Genomic DNA, 21204 nt, shown 5'->3' on the forward strand with positions numbered 1-21204 from the left:
CATGTCTTATCCTTGACAGCTGGAAGCAAAGAATGAGAAGAGCTTGGGAGACCCAGGCTCCTGCACCGACAGTAAAGGAGCCTTCAGGAAGGAGAGGGAGGTGCAGCAGAAGCTGCTGGCAGACAGTCACAGGCTGGTCATGGACCTGCGCTGGCAGATCCACCACAGCGAGAAGAACTGGAACCGGGAGAAGGTGGAGCTTCTTGACCGCCTGGACCGGGAGCGCCAGGAATGGGGGCGGCAGGAGAAGGAGCTGCTGTGGAGAATTGAACAGGTGAGGGTGCCCCTAGGAGGAGTGGGGATGCCTGGCCTGGAAACCAGAGAACTCAGAGGGGAAACTGAAACCGCTCGGGGGTCTCTGCCATATCAGGCTGATCTCGGGGCTTCCATAGGAAGAGGAAGAAATCCTAGAGGCTCCAGTGTTGGAGACCTAGGGTCAGCCCTCCTACGACACAGGTCTTTTCATGCAAAGTCGGTGGCTAACTTTACTCAATGTGTCCGGCTGGGGGTGGGGATAACTTTTTTAAGGTGTTAAAAGACTAAACTTGAAAGGCGAGGTTATTTCATATCTTAGAAAGTTATTTCTGCCAAAAAGCAAACTAGCTTTTAAGTCTGCCACTGAAGATGTGATCACAGTGACTGCTCCAGCTTGAATGGAATTGTCCATTAGTGAAGAAACTGCTGAATTCAGTAGGAAGTCAGGCTGTTTGCACCTGCTGTGGATCTTGCAGAGCTGTGATTAGACAGGACAGAGTCAGGGGAGGTGACTGGTAGTTCATTATCTTCAGCTAAACAAACGATTCAAACATGCAGATGAGTTCAGTGGGAGAGGCGAGTTGTTTTTCTACAGATAATCATTCCCTGCCTTGCATCAGATGTAGGACAGTTTGCATAGCTGTGATCCTGCTTGAGTGGTGCACAAATTAAATTTCCACATGAAAACGATGAAAGATTGGGATTCTTTCCAGGCTGGGTTTTGACATAGCATACAATTTCAGCCTGTCACACTTATAAATTTCAGGTGGCCTCAAGGAAATGTATTAATCAGAAAATGAAAGCAGGAAAAATAACCTCATTATTCTTTTACAAATGCCCATGCTGCCTTTTGAAAAATGTGCTGTATTATTCCAGAGACATGGACCTCTGTTCTGCACGTGCCATGGCGAAGGTCTGTTTCTGCTCACTGGTGGGGAGGGAGGGAGAACTGAAAAGAACCAGGAGCTTTTGGCTCAAGAACCCCTGAGCAGAAGCAAGTGCATTTGCAGATAGAGAGGCCTGACGTCCTTCCTGGGTTCGGTTACTCACACAGCTGAGTCACCCAGACTGGTAGGTGATCTGGCTCATTTCAGAATTCCCCAGATTCTATCAAAGGAAGGTTGGCCACTTCCTCTTTGGCCTAGAATGTGACACTTGAGAAGACTCTCCTGTCTTAAACCCATGGTGTGCCTGTGCTCCATGCAGAGATCAGCTGTCGGGTGGGAGTCAGGGGGCAGGCAGCATGTACTCTGACAAAGTGCTCATAGATTCACCCACTATTAACTAACTAGTGTCACGGCTCCTCCAGGCCCCTCCCTGGAGGGTCCCTCCTGGCCTCCCTCCAGGACCACTCCCTGTCCCTCCTGCACCCCAGCAAGACCATGGTCAACATCTGCTTTGCCCATCAGCTCTAGGCTCCTTGCTCTTGTCTTCTTGGCTGCATTATGGATATAACTTTGGATGTTAAGTGAAGCAAGTCTCTAAGGGCTTCATCTTACTTTGGGGAATGAAGGTAATTTCTAATAGAGGAAAAATTAGTAAGACATCTGATGATGTTCACCTTTAAAGAGTTGATGTCCTGGGGACGAACAGCACTTTAAGACCGTCTTTGGAAAAGTGAGTGGGCAGGGGCTGAACCCCATTTCCAGCTTGTCACTACTGCCATGGTTCTACCACGGTGACAGCCTCAGAACTTTAGTCCTCCAGGTTAGCATGTTTGAGCAAACGGACTTGAGTGAGATGTGGGTTCTTGGGTGTTCCTTCATCTGTTTCTGAAATCTGTGGTGGACCCCACATATTTGTACCCTGAGTTCACTGCTATTTTTAGAAGAGGGTTTGTTGATGCTTCAGATGTGCAGTTGTGGCTTTCAAAAATAAATCCAGCCCAGTATTTGACATTTTAAAAAATCACAGTACCCAATCCTGAAAATTAGGAAAAGCAGTTAAAGGCATTCTCTATAAAAGAGGAAACTGACTTGACGTGTGTAGTGTGTAGGTCTGTCAGTTATTGTTCGTTCATTTAACTTTTAGCTGCATGTTCCACAGATAAACTGGACATGCAGGCAAGCGCCCTTTATAACACGTGCCCCTCAATATCTGACTACGTGGTGGGCCGTGTGACCTTGTCTGTGATGGCCTAGACAGATGGTCAGAGGAGTAACAGTAAATCCGTTTTCCACTGCCAGGACACATGCTTCATACTTGTGCGGTGGCGCTGAATTCCTACATGATTTCTGTGCCTCGTGAGGCGTTTTATGTGATGAATGACTGGAAATGTGGTAGAAGTCATTTAACACACACTGTCTATTGCATTGGCAGCTCGTCTCCGCCCAGACCTAACGGTGAGGGTTAACTTCTCTGGAGTTACATCACATTTCTCCTGTGAATCATCAGGTCCAAGTGAGCCTGCAGAGGCCCTAGGACTTGGTTCTGTTAAAAACCTGAAGGAAAAGCTCTAGAATCATTCTGTTACTCTTCTGGTGACTTCCTTACATTAGTTGCCTCTACAGCAAAAAAGGCTCTTCTATTAAAACCTGTGTACAAAGTAACCTTTTTTCCTGTGAACAGTTTGGGTAAGGGGACACTCTCAAGGGTGTTTTGCTGCCTGTATTATTTGAAGAAGTGAAGTCGCTCAGTCATGTCTCCTTGCAAACCCCATGGACTGTAGCCTTCCCAACTCCTCCATCCATGGGATAGTCCAGGCAAAAGTACTGGAGTGGGTTGCCATTTCCTTCTCCAGGGGATCTTCCTGACCCAAGGATCAGACCCAGGTCTTGCACATTATAGGCAGATGCTTTACCGTCTGGGCGACCACAGAAGCCCCAAGGCACTGTTTGCTCTAGAAGTTGTTCTCCTGCAGGATTCTAAGTACAGTAGGTGCTGGTGGCTGGTCTGAAATGACTCTCCTAGGAAACCCTATCCTTTTAAGGGCCTTTTACTCTGTGACAGCGCTGCAGAGGCATCTTGGCAGCAGACACCTCCAGCTAAAACCACTCCAGTTCATTTTTAGGGAACCTAACACTTACCAGCTCTACTGCATGCTGCTCCTGGCTGCCTGGGTTTATTTTTGACACCCCACTTTGCCAAGTGAGAATGTGCTGGTTCGTAGCTCCCCACTGTAATCATTCTCCCCCTCTTCACACGCACCCTCCGTGCACATTTACAGTTTCAGATGTGATTTTAATCTTAATTCTGTGCCTGAAATAGCTTGGAGATGATATGTTGAAACTAAATCACACTGACATACATAGATGAATAATAAAAAGCTTTCCTTTTTTTTTTTTTTAAAGAAAGGATTTATGGCCTTTGAAAATGACAAAGAACTATGTCAGCGGGGTTGGTGGAGAGAGCAGAGGGTTTTCAGCTGAGCAGATACCCAGGGTGACTTTGCTTGTTCCCTGATTCAACTGGGATCCTGCCTCAAAACTCCAACATTTAAGGTCTGGCTGCTTCCTCCTAAAACAAAGGTGATACCCGTCTCAGAAATTAATGAGAAGTCCTTTGTCCCCATAGCTCCATATGGCTTTGTTCCCGGTGACATACTTGTGGCTGAAGGCTTGGGTTAGGACACAAGATGTAGTTTGTGACAGAGGCTTTGTTAAAACATAAACGAGAAAAAAACAAACAAACAAACAAATGTGCTTCCAAGGGAAGGTCAGTGCTTACGGCTGCCATCGCAGCACCCTGCCATCCTTGGAGACGAGTCCAGAGGCGGGCACAGTGGAGCGCGGGAGTGGATTCTGTGAATTTCCCTACTGCTTCAGGGGAGGCTGGGAGGGGAGCACGGGAGGAGAGGAGACAGTGCAGCCTGCATATGTGTCCCTGCCCGTCCCCATGGTTCCATGGGCTCCTCCTGAAGGCCCCCCGCGCTGGGAAGAGATGAGGCATTCATCAGTGTGCCCAGGCCCAAGGACTCCCACAGGCCTGAGGGGAGCTGGTGGTAGTCCCACTGATGAACACGGACCTTTAGGGTGGGCCTGGCCCTGCAGTCCTCGGGCAGTCCCAGAGGGGAGGCACCCATCTAAGAGGTGGGGACACTGAGAGGACTAGCCACATACAGCAGCTCCAGTCTCCCGTGGTTTCCACCACTGCTGCTGCTTACGTTTACCAGGTCAGGGAAAAGTACAACTCCAGTCTTTGTGGCTCACATGATACTTACTTCTAGTCACACCAGATCTTTGTTACCTCTGTAGCTAAATCTTCATCCTCTCAAGCAAAGCGTGAGCTGTTTTCAACACCCAGTGGTTGTAACCCAGGCGATCATGCGAGGTTTATATAGGACCCATTCCAAATGACTTGGACACCATGCTCTTGTTGTTGTTAGGAAACCTTGCTATTTAAGAAAACCAAATTCACCCCAGCAGTCTGCTGTCACTGATGGCTTTCCACTGAATGTGTCTTACATTCGGAAGGTAACTGCAAAAAGGTATTTCTAAATGTGTCATTTGGCAATGTTAGATTTTAAAAACAAATGTGTGATTTCCCATGAGAACAGCACTCAGTTACACATACAGTAACATATTCTCTACAGAAGGAGTTGACTTGCCTGTGGTTAATGCAGATGTTTCTAGTCCAGATAAAATTGTGATTTTTTTTTTTTTAAAGCATTTAATGGTGTTATTTTTGAAACTGACGCCAGAACTTTAAGAACATAAGATGTCTCACTATCTTCAGGCTGCTTTCACTTTTAAAATCCTTCAGTTGCAGAAAGAAAACAGTCCCCGGAGAGGTGGCAGTTTCCTCTGTGATCAAGAGGAGGGGGATGCCCGCCCCTGTACCCACCCAGGGAGCCCTCGGGAGCCCTGCCCTGCGGGGATGTGGCCCTGTATGGACACAGACTCCAGTGCATTTGAGGACCGGCCGCTGTCCAAGCTGAAGGAATCGGACAGGTGCTCAGCACGGGAGAACCTCTACCTGGACACCTTGTCCCTGGACGATGAGTCAGAGGAGCCCCCGGCCCGCGGGCCCCAGAGGGAGTTCAGGAACTGCTTCCGTGAGGTCAGCCTGGGTTTGGGTCTAGTCACCTGCAGGACGGAGGGTGAGGGGTTGGGAAGCTGGCCGAGTGGCTGCATATTGTGGCCCTGAGGTTAGTAAAAATGAACCTTCCATGATGTGAGCACTTTGGGGGTGGTCCTGACCCCAAGCTCTCTGCTGCACTTGGCTGCTTATCTCAAGGTCAGAAATTCAGAGCCTGTGTCCCATGTGAATAGGAGTCTCAGGAGCAGGGGTTGTCCAGTGAAATCCAAGAGGAAAAAGATAATCCCAGAAGTGCAGAACTGCCAATTTCCTTAAAATTACAGCACAGTCGCTGATCCCAGAAAACATACTAATAACAGAACAAAGTTTTTTTTTTTAAAGAAAGTACTTCACATTGGAAGTAGCAAATGTCAGTAACCAATGACATACAATAAATACCTTCTTTATGCAAAGGGGAGAAAATCCAACACTAGAAAAGTATGGAACTGAGATCAATAAAGGGGAAAACTTAGCTCTGTGCAGAAATCCCTACAGGATGGCAGTGGGTTTTCCTGGTTAAAGACTGATTTTAAGAATCACTGCCTGTGAGCTGGTCTCACAGTGGCTGCACCTGTCATCTGACCTGTCCCACACGCTCAGCAGATGGGGGTGCCCGTCAGGCAGTGCTGCTGGAAGTAGGGACCTCCTCCTCCTCTGAACCCAGCAGAGGTGACATCACCAGCATGCCACCCCAGGGGACTCCAGCGGCAGTGTCCCGACCCCATGCTGACCACAGCAGTGGCCAGGGCTCTCTGGGGGATCCTTGAGGGGTTTGCTAGCTGGGGCCTCACTCCATCCGGACTGGGTCCGCACAAGGGTGTCCTTTGCTCAGAACCATGTATGCAGTTCTGTTCTTTAGCGGAGGTCACTGTAACTTTCCCAGTGCCCAAGGGCGACGTTTAAATACCAAGAACGCTCTACCTAAAGACGTCACACTGACTTTTTTTTCTTTCATTTTTTATTGCAGTACAGTTGATATACAATGTTAAGTTGCAGGTGTGTGATATAGAGGTTCAGATCTTAAAGGTTATATACGCCATTTACAGTTATTATAAAATACTGGCAGCATTCCCTGTGCCATACAGCATATCCTGTAGCTTGTTTATTTTCTATGTAGTGTCTGTGCCTTTCACGCTGACTTCTCTAGCCAGGCTGAGGCCAGGGGACGTCTACCCCAACTTACCCTCCTCCGTCTTTCCCTCCCAACCCTTACTCCTCCTCTCTCACACATGTCATTAATGAGGCAGCCTTGAGGCTCTCAGACACAGCAATGCCCTCTGAGAAACACAGAAGAGCCACTTTGGGACAAAGCTTAAAGCCAGTTTTTCTCACGTAGGCCCTCCCTCATGTCCCCTGGATTCTGGTGTCATTACTGAACTTCCAAGGGCTGAGGGGCAGAGGCAGTCCTGGCCCAAACTTGGCTTCCACATACATTTTAAATGTTTTCCTAAGAGCAAAACAGACCCCTTAGCAGCCCCAAATCTGCCAGTACTGACTGATTTAGGTGAACTTATTTCTTCTTTATAGGAAGAAGAAAATCACAAGGGAAATCTTCAAAGGTAAGTTGAGGTTGATGAAATGACAGTAGACTACTGCAGGAAAAACCTCCTGGTCTTAAAAGTCTATCTATAGTCACACAGTGCACTGTGACTCTCTTCAAAATTGACTTATCCAGAAGTTTTACTCTAAGTAGTTGCTTTATTATACGGTATTTTAGATCATTAACATAGAAAAAGCCAGTGCTGTGTTCATATGTGTTAGTGTTGTGGTGAGACCTGTGTATATAAGGGGATAACTGTGTTAAATGGTTTTTGAAAAGTTCATGGAAACCCCTCTCTTCTGATTTAAAGCCTGGAAAAACCTCCCTCTTGATATGCTATGAGACATTTTAGATTGACCATTTAAAAGCTCTCCTAGGAGGACTTATTACAGTATTACCAAGAGTAATCCTTGAAGTAAATATAAAGTAGCTGGTGTTTGTAATCATTTTCTGGTAACCACATATGTATGTAATGGTGGGACATGTCTGGAAAGGCCCATATAAGCAAATTTGTTTAAATGGAGCAGAAGGCAGGGGGAGGAGTGAGCCCAGAGGGGACTGCTGTGTGAAATGGTGTTGGTAACAGGCATGAGCCTGCTCACACCGTCCACTGCCCTTGGGAGACTGGGAGTGCTTTAGCCGATAGTGATGAGGCCAGCGGGTAGAGGAGACGTCATTTGACAGTTACTTTGTGGTGGCCTCTCCTCCTCCCCACCACGCTGGTATCAGGGTTGGACTAGGACTGTGGTGCAGTCACGTCTGCTCTAAGGCGGGGAACTCAGGAAACTCCTGCAGATTCAGCATCAAGGGTGCCTGTCAGTAAACGGAGAGGCCAGGCCACAACCAGGCTTCCCTGCCGCTGTAGGCTGAAACAGAACAGTGCAGAGGACACTTGGAGCTTAACTCCAACTACCCTGGAGCGCCATGCCCCTCCCAGTTTTGAAAGTCAGCAGGAGTAAAATCTGACCAGTCCAAGGCTCCTGCATCAATTCCAGAGCCGTAAGAGCCCAAAGGGTCAGCCCAAGTGGAGACTGTCAGGCCCAGCACACACAGGCAGGCTGTGGGCTGCACTGGGTTCAGGGTCGTGGGGCCATGGCTCCCTAGCTGGTGACAGCTCACACCGCTCCTCTCCCCTTCCCCAGGGCCGTGTCTGTGTCGTCCATGTCTGAGTTCCAGCGCTTGATGGATGGCTCTCCCTTCCTGCCAGAGAAGGGCCTACCCCCCACCTGCAGCAAGGAAGACGTCACCCCACCCCTATCCCCTGATGACCTCAAGTACATCGAGGAGTTCAACAGCAAGAGCTGGGACGACAGGCCCCCAGACCCCTGGGCGGACAGGACCGAGGTGGGGCGGACGAGGCCCGAGGCCAGCACCGAACCTTTCTCCGACACCGCCTGGTACCTCACCACAAGCATCACCCTGACCACGGACACCGTGACCAACCCCGAGCACTGCCAGAAGCAGCCCCCGCGGAACCTCGTCTGTGCTGAGCAGGCTGGGGGGAAGGGGCTGCACAGCCCCCCTGCCATCCGGAGGCTGGATGGCATTGTGGCAGGGGTCAGCGAGAGCAGGGCCCGAGGGGGCCCCGGGGATGCCAAGGGGGGCCCTTCTGAACATGTGCTCAGCAGGTGGCCCTGTGCCCCCTCCAGGCACCCCCGAAACTACATGGAGGGGGGGCTCCGGCCCCTCGACAGCACCCTCAGCTTCTCCTCCCCACTGCACAGCCTGGAGCTGCCCAGAAACCTGAGTGACGACATGAAGGAGGTAGCCTTCTCGGTCAGGAGCACCGTCTGCTCCAGCCCCGGCGAGCCTCTGGTCAAGGACATGGCCTGCCAGACCAATGGGTCCCGGACGACAGGGACACAGACCATCCAGACCATCAGTGTTGGCCTACAGACGGAAGCCCTGCGGGGCAGCCCACACAAGTGTCTCACGCCCAAGGCAGGAGGTGGCGCCACGCCCGCGTCCTCTCCCTCCCGTGGCCTCAGGAACAGGCAGGTGGCCCCTGCCATTGAGAAGGTGCAGGCCAAATTTGAACGCACATGCTGCTCCCCCAAGTATGGGTCTCCCAAGCTGCAGCGGAAGCCCCTCCCCAGAATGGACCAGTCGAGTAGCAGGGCCTCCCCAGGGCTGGCTCAGAAGGGGTGCGGCGAGTCGGCCTGGGCCCGCTCCACCACCACACGCGAGAGCCCCGTGCACACCGCCATGAACGATGGCCTCTCCAGCCTCTTCAGCATCATCGACCACAGCCCCGTGGTGCAGGACCCCTTCCAGAAAGGGGTGCGGACTGCGAGTCGGTCTCGCTCAGCCGAGCCCCGGCCGGAGTTGGGTCCAGGCCAAGACACCAGCCCCAGCTCCCGGGGCCGCTCACCCAGCCCCATCGGTGGCTCAGAGACATGCAGGGAGGAGGGGGGAGAGGGCACGCCCTTGAGGCAGGACTTATCCGCTCCCCCTGGCTACACACTCACCGAGAACGTGGCCCGGATCCTCCACAGGAAGCTGCTGGAACATGCCTTAAAGGAGGAGCGGAGGCAGGCTGCCCACAGCCCCACAAACATCGGCAGCGACAACCACCTAGGAGAAACGGCAGTCAAGGCCGAGCCAGGGTCCATCGAGGTAATGGAGGTTCAGTCTTCCCCTTACTATGCCCCCACCTCTGGTCTTTCTCAATGCGGGCAAGGGGGACCCTGGGGCTGTGTACCAGGTCACCTGAGTTCAGGAGGGTGTTGGGAGGACAGAATAAGCAAGAACACAAGCCCTGAGCTGCTGCTTAGAAGAGAAACTCATCTTACCACTTTCAGTGATCCTCTGAAGACAAGGAGATGGTGGTCTTTATTAGCTCAGGGACCGACTCGGGTCCTCTGCTCTGGCTCAGTGACCCCTGGTTGTCTGTTCATCTGGGCTTTTCACCTGAGGTCTTGCTTGCCCTCTTTCTATATGAGTTTGTGTCCTGGGATCGTGTGCGCACAGCATCAGGCTTGCTGCTCCAGCTGTGTGTGGATGAGAGGGTTTTGACAGGGTGGACACAGGACACCTCCCGTCAGACCTACAAGAATGTGTGGATAACAGTGTTGACTTAAGTGCAGAGAGCACGCTTATGTCTCACATATCCCGTTACCTTCTCTGTGTGCAAGAGTTCTCTGAGTAGTAAAAGCAGGTGAGACGAATGGATAAGGTCAACAGCATGCCTTCACACAACTAGATTACTGTCAATATCCCCCTTACACCTCACCTACTGTTATGCTACCTATGACCACACATTAAATATTATCACACATTATCATCATCATATGCCCCTAAGGTTATTCACGATTCCACATGTGGTATAACTGGACCACACCACTTGAAATTAAAAATCAATTCCTGTTTCTGTGGCAGGAATGAGCAAAACAAAGTCAGATGATAATGCCAGGCATCAAAATAGTGGGGCTGGAGGACATATCCAGCTCTTGGTCAGACACCCTTGTGTGTAGACCTGGGAGGCCTGACCCACTAGGAAGCCAGATGCAAAACCTCCCCAGCAGTGGAGTCCAGACCCCCGTGGGCATTCTCCAGGTCAGGCAGTCAGCCGATGGCAAAGGTGAGACAGAGAGACACCCTCTGGCTCCCTGGCTGCTCCCTCCCAAGGCCCTGCAGCTCAGCTGCACAGGTGAGGAGAGGAAAGCTGAGGAGGGGAAGAGGTGTATTTCTATGTCACCTGAGCCCCCTGCCATCCACACATCCCACAGAGGGATAAGTAATGTGTGGCTTCCCACTGTAATTCAAAACACAGAGTTAAATCTGAAGTAGATGAAACCATGTGAAATTGCCAGTGACCTTCAGAAGGGCAATGGTCTGTGGTTCACCCTAATATTTATCGTCTGGGGCCCATGCCTGTCAAAGGTACGTGGTTGTGGGAAAGCTGCCGGTGTGCTCTGAGGCGGCGGCTGCCTGTGCTCAGGTGACAGGTGGTGCCTTCTGTCACCCCACCCCTCCCACAGCAGGGCTAAACCACCCTCAGGTAAGTGTTTTGCTGCTGCAGGGGATCTAGCAGGGAGAGCGCCCCATCTTCTGGGACTGAGATTTTGGGCCCAGAGCATTACTCATTTGTATTAGACACAAAATGGGTTTCATTTTGGAGGCTAAAAATGCTGAGTCACAAATGAATGTGAGACTATAAGGGAAATGGCTCAATAATGGGATCACACCACTCAGGCACAAAGCCAAGCCCCACCCTTTGGTCCTCCATCAAGTCTCTTTGCTACCAGAAAAGGTGACGGCTGATTTAAAGGGGGCCCAGGGCCGGTGTCAGGGGTTCAGACCGGCATGGAGCTCCCTGGACAGTATTGAGATATCATGGTCTTCTTCCTTTCGCTGTGGGAAATAGCTTGTTCTAGATTTCAGGGGATTATTCCTCACCTGAGCTGACTTACTAAATGAGTCCCTCTCTAGATCGTGTGACAGTTCTGGGTTTTCATTCCAAACTCCACAGAACAAGTTCTGTTCCACCCTGCCCTCCTCTGAGCCCATGGGTCATCTTCCACGAGTGCTCATGGTGACCCCAAGACACGGTGTTGGAGGACCCCTGGCCAGGCAAGGGCACTGCAGGAAACTCCCCCTCTCTCCTCAGGATCACCCCACAAGCTACTTGCTCCTTTGTTTCTCTTGGAGTCATAGCACAATGCAGACCAAGGCTATGAACAAGAGGGCTGGGGTAGGGAGGAGAACATGACTCAGTTGAAAATTTGAAGGGAAAGTTTTAGTCTGGGCCTCAGTCATTTGGTCATTGTGACTAAGACAGTCTTGCTGTTTAATGGGCTCTGTTTCAAAACCAGCAGCTGTAGGGTGTTGGAAGTGCTCGGTGCCACCGGGCAGCTCAGGAAGAGGCTGCTCTGTCGTGGGGCCCCTCCTGCGTGGCTGGGTACGGACCAGCCTACATGCCCACTTCTGCTGAGCCTCACTTCTCCGGATGGCTGTCCCTGGAGCTGCCGCCTGGGCCTGTTGACTTTAAACCTTTACTGTTGTTCTTCTTTTAAAGTACTTTCCAACCTACTTGCCTTTCTTTTCTTTTGTCTGTCTCTTCTGTCCAGAACCAAACTGTCTTACTAACTGCCCCCTGGGGACTCTAGCCCGCCTCACTCCGTAAGTGCTTTCTTCCTTCTTTCCACTGTCTGCAGAGCTTGTTGGGTAGGTCAGGGATGGCCCAGGGTCCATCTAAAGGGACAGATGGTCAGCCTGGACAGGCCCACATGCCCCCCCACACACACCCCTGAGTGCTGAATGCTCTGTGCAGGAAAGTCACAGTGGCCTGAGAGGGGACTGACTAGCCTGCGGGGTCTGAGTAGAGCGTGGTCTGTGCCTGCTCACTGACAACTGACGTTGTGGTGGCACGTGTGCACCGCCATGTGCTCTGCAGGAAGCTTTTCTCTGTTTTCAACAACCACACGAGAGGGAAGAAATACAAACCTGTCTTGACCTTCTAGGGGTCACCACAGGTGACCAAGTGCTCAACAACATTGTCAACACACAACAGTCACTCCTGCCCCAAAACTGCAGAACCACCTTCAGAGCCCTAGTCAAGGAGCATGAGAAAACACCAGCCTTGTTTCCGATCAAGGAGAGTTACCTCCCCTTATCCACTGGCCTTAAATACACCTGGCTCTCAAAGACCAAGCCTGAGCCCACAAAACATGACAGAATGGCTACAGCAGCCCTTTCTAGAAGAGGTGCTCCAAGGACGAGAGCCCCATTACTGCCTGTCTTCCCGTTAGTGTTGGCACTGGCCAGGCGTGTTGAATTCTTATCTTTTTAACTTATTCCACTGCAGGGGCTTCTCAGGAAAAGAGAGCATCCTTTGCTCCCGAGTGCTGGTGTGACATGAAGGGGAACTTTGGCCCCTTAACTCATGCTCACACAGCCTTCTTTGCGCAGGAATGCACAAATATGAGTGGAGAGGTGGCACAGACAGGCCCCTGTCACTCAGCATCAGCCAGGTAGAAATGGGCCACAGTGCTGTCCAAAACCTACTCCAGCACTCTACTCCCGCCACACAGGTACATGCCACACTTGCACACACCTCTTGAGACACCAAAAGACCCAGAGCAGTAGCAGACTTCTCAACTGCTGTCCCCCGTACTCTCTAATTTCTGCTGTTTCGGTGCTGATGTGTTTTCATAGGCAAGGTATCTCTGGTAGCCATGGTTTCCATTGGTATAAGAGCTCTGCGGCTGGGGCTCGTAAAAAGTTGCAGTCATGTAAAAAGCCATCAGCACAACTAGCAACATTAGCATCATCGTGTGTCAGTGCTTCTTTTCTGCTGGCCCCGGGCAGCAACCACTCCCCACCCTCCTGTGCTCTGCCCGACACCTTCTCCCCACTGTCTCTTCCTCACTCTGCTGCCTACGTGCTCCTCGTGTGGTCTCTGCTGTGCTCATCACATCTCTTCACATCCCTCCGCTTACTTCTGGAGTGGCTCTGAAGGTCCTTGTTCCGTGCTCTTCACCACCATGGTCTCCCTCCTCAGCCTCCGGCCGTGTGGGTGTCGTCTGGGTGGACAGAACTCACTTCCTCCTGCCACAGTTGCCCCACCTTTGTGCCCGCAGATCCTGAGTCTGCGTGTCCTTTGTCCTGGCTGCAGTGTTCTATCCCTGTTGTGGGGATCTCACCCAGTGCCAGTCCACCTGGAACAAGCAGCAGCAGAGCTAATTTGAAGGTGAGCCCGCTGCTCATGCAGCCGGCTGGCATCCTAGGGCCCTCTGGGGGTGCCCACAGACCAAGGCACAGGGAGGCTGGCCACAGCAACTGACTAGATGCTTCAGAAGGCTGAAATGATGTGCGCGGCCAGGCAGGACCATGCCCAGGCAGGCCATGCAGACCACTCGCCCCTCTGACTCCCCTTTCCATTCGCTGCAGCCCAGTTCCAAAGCCACTTCTATACATACCCATCTCATGCCACGTTTTCATCATAATTTGCTATCTTCCCATTACTGTTGGCAATGGTCATTCGTGTTGAATTCGTAGTCTTTTTTAACATATTCTCTGTGAGCAATGTGTATATTAGCATTCAGACCTGCTGGGCTGTTGCACTTGTCTTAGAGAAGTCTATGTGGGGGGTGAGCCCTCCTAGAGGACCTGTCCCTCTTGTAACCCTGTCTTTCTCTTCCTCGGCTCTGAAGGAACTACCTTGTTCCGCACTCGCTCCGTCCCTAGAGCCTTGCTTCTCCAGGCCCGAGAGACCAGCAAACCGTCGCCCTCCGTCCCGCTGGGCCCCACACCCCCCCACTGCCTCACCAGCTCCATCACCCGGAGAACCCACCTCCTTGGAGGAGCTCGGTGATGAGGAGCCACCTGGGGAGAAGCCGCACGTGTGATGCAGGTCGGCATGGATTATCCAGAATAATTCACTGTAATTTGCATAATCACACCTTCGTCATCAACTGAACTCTGCCCCAAAAGGAGAGATCTGATTTTCCCAAGGTCAAAGAATGTTTTTTTTTAAAAAAACAAAAACAAAAACACAGCTGCTGAATGTTCAACCTGTGAACCTGAGATGTTTCTAGAATGAAACAGTAAATGTGCCTGTAAGAACTTAATTTTTTTCATAGCTCAGAAAACTATTTTTGTCTCCATCTTTTTTACACAAAGTATATTAAAAGGTAAATATGATATAAATAAATTAAAAATGAAAGTTTTAAAGATGTACATTGTAAGAGATTCTGAACACCCTCACGCGCAATATTGACTGCCTGTTAAATCTGCACTGTTAACATTTTGCTTTGGTTTATTTCCACGTTGAATTAGTGTGTTTTAATTTTATTTTATTTTGTCAGTGTTCTTGTTTTTTAAGAATTTTTGAAATGCTTCAGCCTGTCGGAGTCAGTGAACTTTTCTTAATGAAAAAACCATGAAACCAGTAGACAAGGCATCTCCTCTGTCCTAGAGGGGGGAGAGAGGGCAGCATCTGGAAAGGCACAGAGGCCACAGCTGGGCTGCAAGTCCACCTGCTCCTCTTGACCTGCACGTCTCTGGGTGCATGTCCATAACCCTGCTGTGGTCTCACCCCCTCCGCCATGACATCGTGTGACCCCCTTGTACTGTAGTGTTGGTGTTGTCTTCTTGCACTGACGATACAACAGCATTTTAAAATTACTGTTAGAAGACTAACTGGCAATACACAGTGTTTACTCCAGATTTTCTTGTTTAAGGAAAACCACCACAAAAAGTCACAAGCATACCAAATGGAAAGAGAGGGTGGTACCTCAGCATCTGTATGAGGTGATGATGAAGAAATAAAGTGTTTATAAAACGGTACCTGTCCCAACCTCTTGTTTCAAGCACCCTCCCCCTTAGTTCCTAATGGCTCATGCAAGTTTCCCCTGGAGAGAGGACAGGGGCAGGGGGCGCAGGGGGAAGGCGAGTCAAACAGCCACTCATGTATCTGACTGGGATGCACTGTGAGTGCACAACGGCCTTGCAGCCTCTCTGCAACAGTATATTAGGATTAAAAGGTGACTTCATTTTTGCTAAAAACACCAAAATGGATGGATGAGGGGGTGTGAAGAAACAGGTTACCCACACTCAGGATGTGCCTGCCCACTCCCCTCCCTGGAAGGTGGGAAAGGCCGTTTCCACCCTGGACTGAGGTGCAGCTGAGCTATCAGACTGACAGACCAGGAGTTTATGAAGTGGTGGTGCTGGTAAAAACAGAACTGCTTCAAGCCAAAGCTTCTAGCTAAAATGTTTCTGCAGCAAATGGGCTAATGGCTTAGGCTTTTTCCCCAGCATTACCACAGTTCCATTAAATATTTTTTTTTAAAAAGTTGGACATTGGAGCCTGCTGTAGTAGCCGTGGAGACCAGCCTGACAGTTCCTTAGGGAGTTAACCAGTTACCATGTGACCCAGAAATCCCACCACTGGGTGCAGGCCCAGGAAGAAAGCTGGACCTTGGACTGGACAGGTATTTGTTCACCCACGTTCACAGCAGCTTTATTCATGGTAGCCAGAGAGTGGAAACCACCCAAGTGTCCATCAATGGTTCATCCACACACTATTCAGCCTTAGGAAGCAAGGAGATTCTGGCACCTGCTGCAGTATGGATGAACCGTGAGGACAGCATGCTGAGGGCCATAAACTAGTCATAAAAACAATAAATGCTATATGATTCCATTTACATGAGGTACCCACAGTAGTCGAATTCATAGATACACCAAGTCATGGTGAGCAGGAGTTGGGGAAAGAATGAGGATAGTGTTTAATGGGTTTCAGTTCAGAGTTTCAGTTTGGGAAGATGAAAAATTCTGGTAATGGATGGAGGTAATGGCTGCTCAACAATATCAATGTACTTAATTTTATGCATTGGAGAAGGAAATGGCAACCCACTCCAGTGTTCTTGCCTGGAGAATCCCAGGGATGGGGTCGCACAGAGTCAGACATGACTGAAGTGACTTAGCAGTAGCAATGCCACTGAGCTCTACGCTTAAAACACCACTAAATGGTGAATATTGCATGTATTTTACAACAGTAACAATTTTTAATTCAAAAGGTAAATACTTAACCCCAGAGACACTGCAAATTGACAGGTATTTCATTCCTGCTCAGCCTCTGCCCACCGTGAGTGATGGGAGGTGCATTAACACATCCACTTGGAAGCAAGCAGGCAAGCTGCTGGTGCTCCTAACTGGGAAAGCGCCAGCATCCAGCGCAATTACAGTCCGGGACACACACACATCAAAGCTGCCCTGTGCAGCTCTGTTCTCAGACAGGATCCTAAGAGTTGGCAGCCGTGGCCCCCAGAGGCTCTCACTAGTTCAGCAACTCCGAGAGAAAGAGGATCTCTTAGCAGCTGCACCAACAGAAGCCCCAGGACGGAAGACTCTCGTGGGTCTGCTCTCATTTACACGTCACACCCTGAGATTGTCACCACCAGACTGGTTCAGCAAAGGAAAACCACCAGGGCGGTAAGAACAGAGAAAGGGTGACTGGAAGGCAGGGAAACCTGGACGTGATGGTGGGGGGCCCCTGGAATCACAGGAGAGGTTCTGGTCACCACAGAACTGCCCTCTGCCTGGAGATGCGTCCCAGACACAGAAACAAAATATAGAGGTAGTACAGTGTAAATCCTAAATTAAGCGGGGCTTGAGCTGGACTTGAGAGGAAGGCAGGAGAGACTGTCAGGGGTGGGGAGGAGGAGCAGAGGTGTAGGGAGGGGCAGATGAAGGCCTGGCACCCGGGCAACGGCGTCACTGCTGGAGGAGAGCCTGCACGGACGCATCCATGTCAGTGGCACCAGTGCCTCCAAAGTGGTTTGGAGCCTCTCTGACCATCCAGTTCTCTAAGGGTCGGGCACATGTATTCTTGAATCCATTTACTGTGGAACCACTCCAACTTTTTCATGGGCAGGACTAGAGGATGAGAGTAGTTCCTACACTCCCGTCCAAATGGAGTGAGGCACTAATCGGGTAAAGAGCAGCTGCCTGTCTGTTCACGTCCCCACCCGCCGCCCTCATGTGCAATTTGCTCTTATGTCCTAAACAAAGAGGCAGAAGCAGATTCCTCCAAGCCAGCTAAGAGTCCTCACACCCACCGGGCGTGCCCTGCCCAGTCCTTGCTACATTAAGGTTTTCAGTATTACGTGTCTTTTAAAAATATATATCTGTGCAAATCATAATTCTAATTCCCTTTAGCACATCTGTGTCTCACTCACTTTACTGAGCTTGTCAGAGTTATGCATATTTGTTCTGTCCAAAAAATAGCTGAGAACTGCAACTATCATTTTCTATTTTCTAATTCATTGATTTTTTTTTTTTAAGTTGTGGATTTTAACTGTGTTTTAAAAACCATTTTAAAGTATACGATCCCATGGGATTTGGAACATTCACAATGTTGTACAGTCATCACCACTGTCTAATCCCACAACATTTTCATCACCCTACAAGGAAATACACATTAAGCAGTCCCTCCCCGCAGCGCCTGGCACCCGCGGACCTGTTTTCTGTCTCTGTGGGTTTGCCAATTCAAGACATTTCATGTAAATGAAATCGCAGTGTGAACATGTCTGGCCTCTTTCACCTAGCCCGTTGTCATGCTTCACCCACACTGCAGCCTGTCACTACTTTCCTTTCAGAGTTGAATAATATCCCACTATATAGATTACTACATTTTCTTTATCTGTGCATTTTTAAGACAAAAGGAAATGCTTTGTTTACCTTAAATAGCCTTGATGGTTCCCCAAAAGGAAGTCACAATGAATAATCAGGACACTCAGTTCAATTGCTCAGTCGTGTCCAACTCTTTGCGGCCCCATGGACTGCAGCACGCCCGGCTTCCCTGTCCACTCAGTCAATTCGCAAATTTGAGGCACTGCAGTGTCTTTAACATCAAACAGTCATTTCCTGGGGCCACCAAGTACGTGTTATACTTAGGTTTTGTCTGCCTTTAGTCCTCTCGGCACCATTCTTTGAGGCAGCACTGGAAACCAGTATAGCAGGAACTCAGGCTGAGTCATAAGCAAGTTGGCCATTTAAGTGAATCTGATGACATCAGTCTTTAGTAAACTCTGGGCTACTCCACTCAGACTAGAGAAAGCTGAATTTGAATCCTGGTTTGAACACAAAGGACTGCAATCTTAAAGGGCTATCTCTTTTAAATTCATCTGAGTGATAGCAACAATAATACGTAATTCCCAGGGCATGTAAGGATTAAGGTTTGTTATATACCTACTGTGTGCAAGATCCTGCACTAAGATCTGCGAACAACAACTTTCAACCAGGACCAAACAAAACAGAAAGAGGCTCCCTGTTCTCTCAGAGCTTATGTCCTGTGATGAGAGACCAGAGTAAACAGGTGTGAGTGTGATGGAGAACACTGAGCTAAAAGGCTTCCCTGAGAGACACCCCATGAACTGAGGTCTGGGCAAGCAGCAGCTGTTGGGCATTCAGAGGACGTAGCTGGTGAAAAGTGGCAATGAAGAGCTGAGCCTGTGTGTCCCTGGAAGTGAAGGATGGGTACTCTGACCTGAGGGGGGCAGGGGAGGCCTCACAGTACACAGGGAAGAGGGAATTTTACACTAGGTCAGGGGGAAATCCATGGAACGATATTAAGCAAAGAAGAAAAGAACTTTCTAGAACACCACTGTAATGTGAGGATAAGGCTGGCCCAGAATGAAGGCTTCCCGACAAATGGCTGCTGCGCTGACCCAGAGCAGCCTTGCTGGTAGCTCCAGGGTTTCTGCTGCTGCTGTTATTATTAGCATCGCGCCACCAGGCTGGCCACAGGCCGCTCATCAAGAGCTGGGCTGTAGGACCTGCTGCTGAGGCTCCCACAGGGCCCACCCGCCACACTCCAGGATCTACCGCAGCTGTTCAGATAAAAACCGGGCCAGGCCCTCACTGGCTCTGCGGCTGCCTCTCAGGCTACGCCAGCAGCCCTGTGAGTGGCCCTGGATCAAGAAGAACAGGCTCCTCTTTTAGCCCCCTACCCTTCCGGCACAAAAATCACACAAGCTTCCAATTCCTGTTCTGTTTCAAAGGTCTGCTTCTTCTCCAAAAAGAAGCTGGCACTTCTAAGCTATAGTCAGTTACCTGCCATTTATTAAGAATGGGTTCCTACTCTTTAACGTTGTCTTTATAAGGGGACCACAGAGGACTCTGGGTATTTGGATAGTGTGGGAGGGTTGGGGAGGCACCCAGTTATAAGCACTGCACCACATAATATAAAAGTCAGATAGGAACAAAAAGATAGCTGACTTTGTTTATTCTAGGCTCAGTTCTGTCCATTACACTGAATGAACCCAGCCCATTTCAAAGATAGAAACTTCTGTAACTTCCTAGCGAGCTAATAAACTTCAACAGGGCACCAGGAATCCAAACTTCACAATCCCCACAGTAATCCTGGAACAAATTCACCGCTCATTATTCATCAACTCCAGTCTTCTCCATACAGGTGATTTTAACTGATTAAAATACAAAGTGCTGAAGACAGGATGATGAAGAGGATGCATGTGAAAATAGATGGTGGAATTATAAACTCTGAGTTCCAAATTTCTGGAGAATGACTAAGCAATAAGCAATTATCTATAAAACTGTTTATACTTATTGAGTCACTTCACTTAGGGGAATTTACCCCCAAATAATTCCAGTGACAGCAGTGTAATTTGTACAATAGATTCACACCACCACAGATTATACACAAAAATCTGGGAGTGGGCTAAACAAGTTCTGGTCCATCCAAAGGTTTGAACACTGTGCTCCTTCACCTAGAAAACATTCCTAGTGACCAGAGACTGGATGGACCTGTGGGGACTCAAACATAAATGTCATGTACCTGCTCCCACGAGGCTTATTCCCTGGTCAACGGTGTCCAACTACCTCAGCTCAAACCCTGCTTCACCACTGTCTACCCAAACACCCTTGGGAAAATTACGTGTGCCCCCCAAGTCTGAGTTTGCTGCTCTACAACGTAAACAATGATCACCTTATAGGTAAGGTATGAGGTCTGGACAGCTAATACCTGTCAAGCACTTAGACTAGATTTGTGAAGTAAAATGATTATATAAAGGTCACATTATAAAACAATATAATATGTGCTGTAATAGTATATTTAAGTGTAGAGTGAGCACAGACTTGGGACTGATTCTGCCCAGGGCTGGGGCAGAGGGTGTGTGGTGGGGGTGGGGCGGGGTGTGGACAGCAAGGTCTAGGAAGACCTCATGCTGAGCTATTTGGGAAGAGTCTTGAAGGAAAATGAGGAAAGAGACTGAGAACTTTCAGAAGGACTGCCTAGGTTGTACATGTAATACTCCTTTCAAGTTTCCGAAGAGAGGTTCCAATTTATTTTCAATTACTTTTGTATTCTGAGCTGGTGTTTTCACTGAACGTGACACCATGCTATGCTTTCTTGGAGAGAAAAGCAAAGGGCGAAAAAGTAGCTCAGTCATCCTGACCCCCAGGACCCTGCCATCCACCTCAACACAGTAATCCCACAGTAAGGGCTGCCCTAGCCAAAAAGCAGGTTACCCCTCCTGAGGTACCCATCCACTATGGCATTTCATAGGAAGAGTCACTCTGATCCACTAAAAGCCTCTCACTGTTGAAGCGTTAATAGTGCCACCAGGAGCCACACTGGCACTGTCTTCTTGTGGTTCATGCCTATCTGTGAGCTAGAATCCAGACAGGTGCCAACATTCTCAAGGCAGTGCTAGTAAAAATGAGATACATATGAATTTTGCTGTGTAGTCACTAGAACTATTCATGATTAGTCCACCTACTTCTGAGCACATTATAAAAATCACCCCCATTTTCCCCTGAAGTTAGGCAAGGCTTTTTGCTAATGAAGTATGAACCAGAGTCGCATACGTCACTTTCTGCTGGCAGTTGTAAGAGCCAATACACCACCTGCTATGTTGCTTTTCTGCCTC

General features: G+C 49.5%; 1 protein-coding gene across 2 annotated transcripts in view; it reads left to right on the top strand.

Annotated features, from left to right (window-relative positions):
- MTCL1 (microtubule crosslinking factor 1) overlaps positions 1-15100 on the top strand; it is a 111325-nt gene extending 96225 nt beyond the window's left edge. For both annotated transcript variants that reach the window (XM_061131354.1, XM_061131355.1), the window contains 5 exons: positions 20-274; positions 4957-5253; positions 6799-6830; positions 7954-9427; positions 13966-15100. In XM_061131354.1, the coding sequence (XP_060987337.1) occupies positions 20-274; positions 4957-5253; positions 6799-6830; positions 7954-9427; positions 13966-14160 (2253 nt within the window). In that variant the 3' untranslated portion in view covers positions 14161-15100. The remainder of the gene's footprint in view (positions 1-19; positions 275-4956; positions 5254-6798; positions 6831-7953; positions 9428-13965) is intronic.
- The last annotated feature ends 6104 nt before the right edge of the window (positions 15101-21204 follow it).

This window comes from Dama dama, chromosome 27 (assembly GCF_033118175.1).
Source record: "Dama dama isolate Ldn47 chromosome 27, ASM3311817v1, whole genome shotgun sequence".
Taxonomy (NCBI): Eukaryota; Metazoa; Chordata; class Mammalia; order Artiodactyla; family Cervidae; genus Dama; species Dama dama.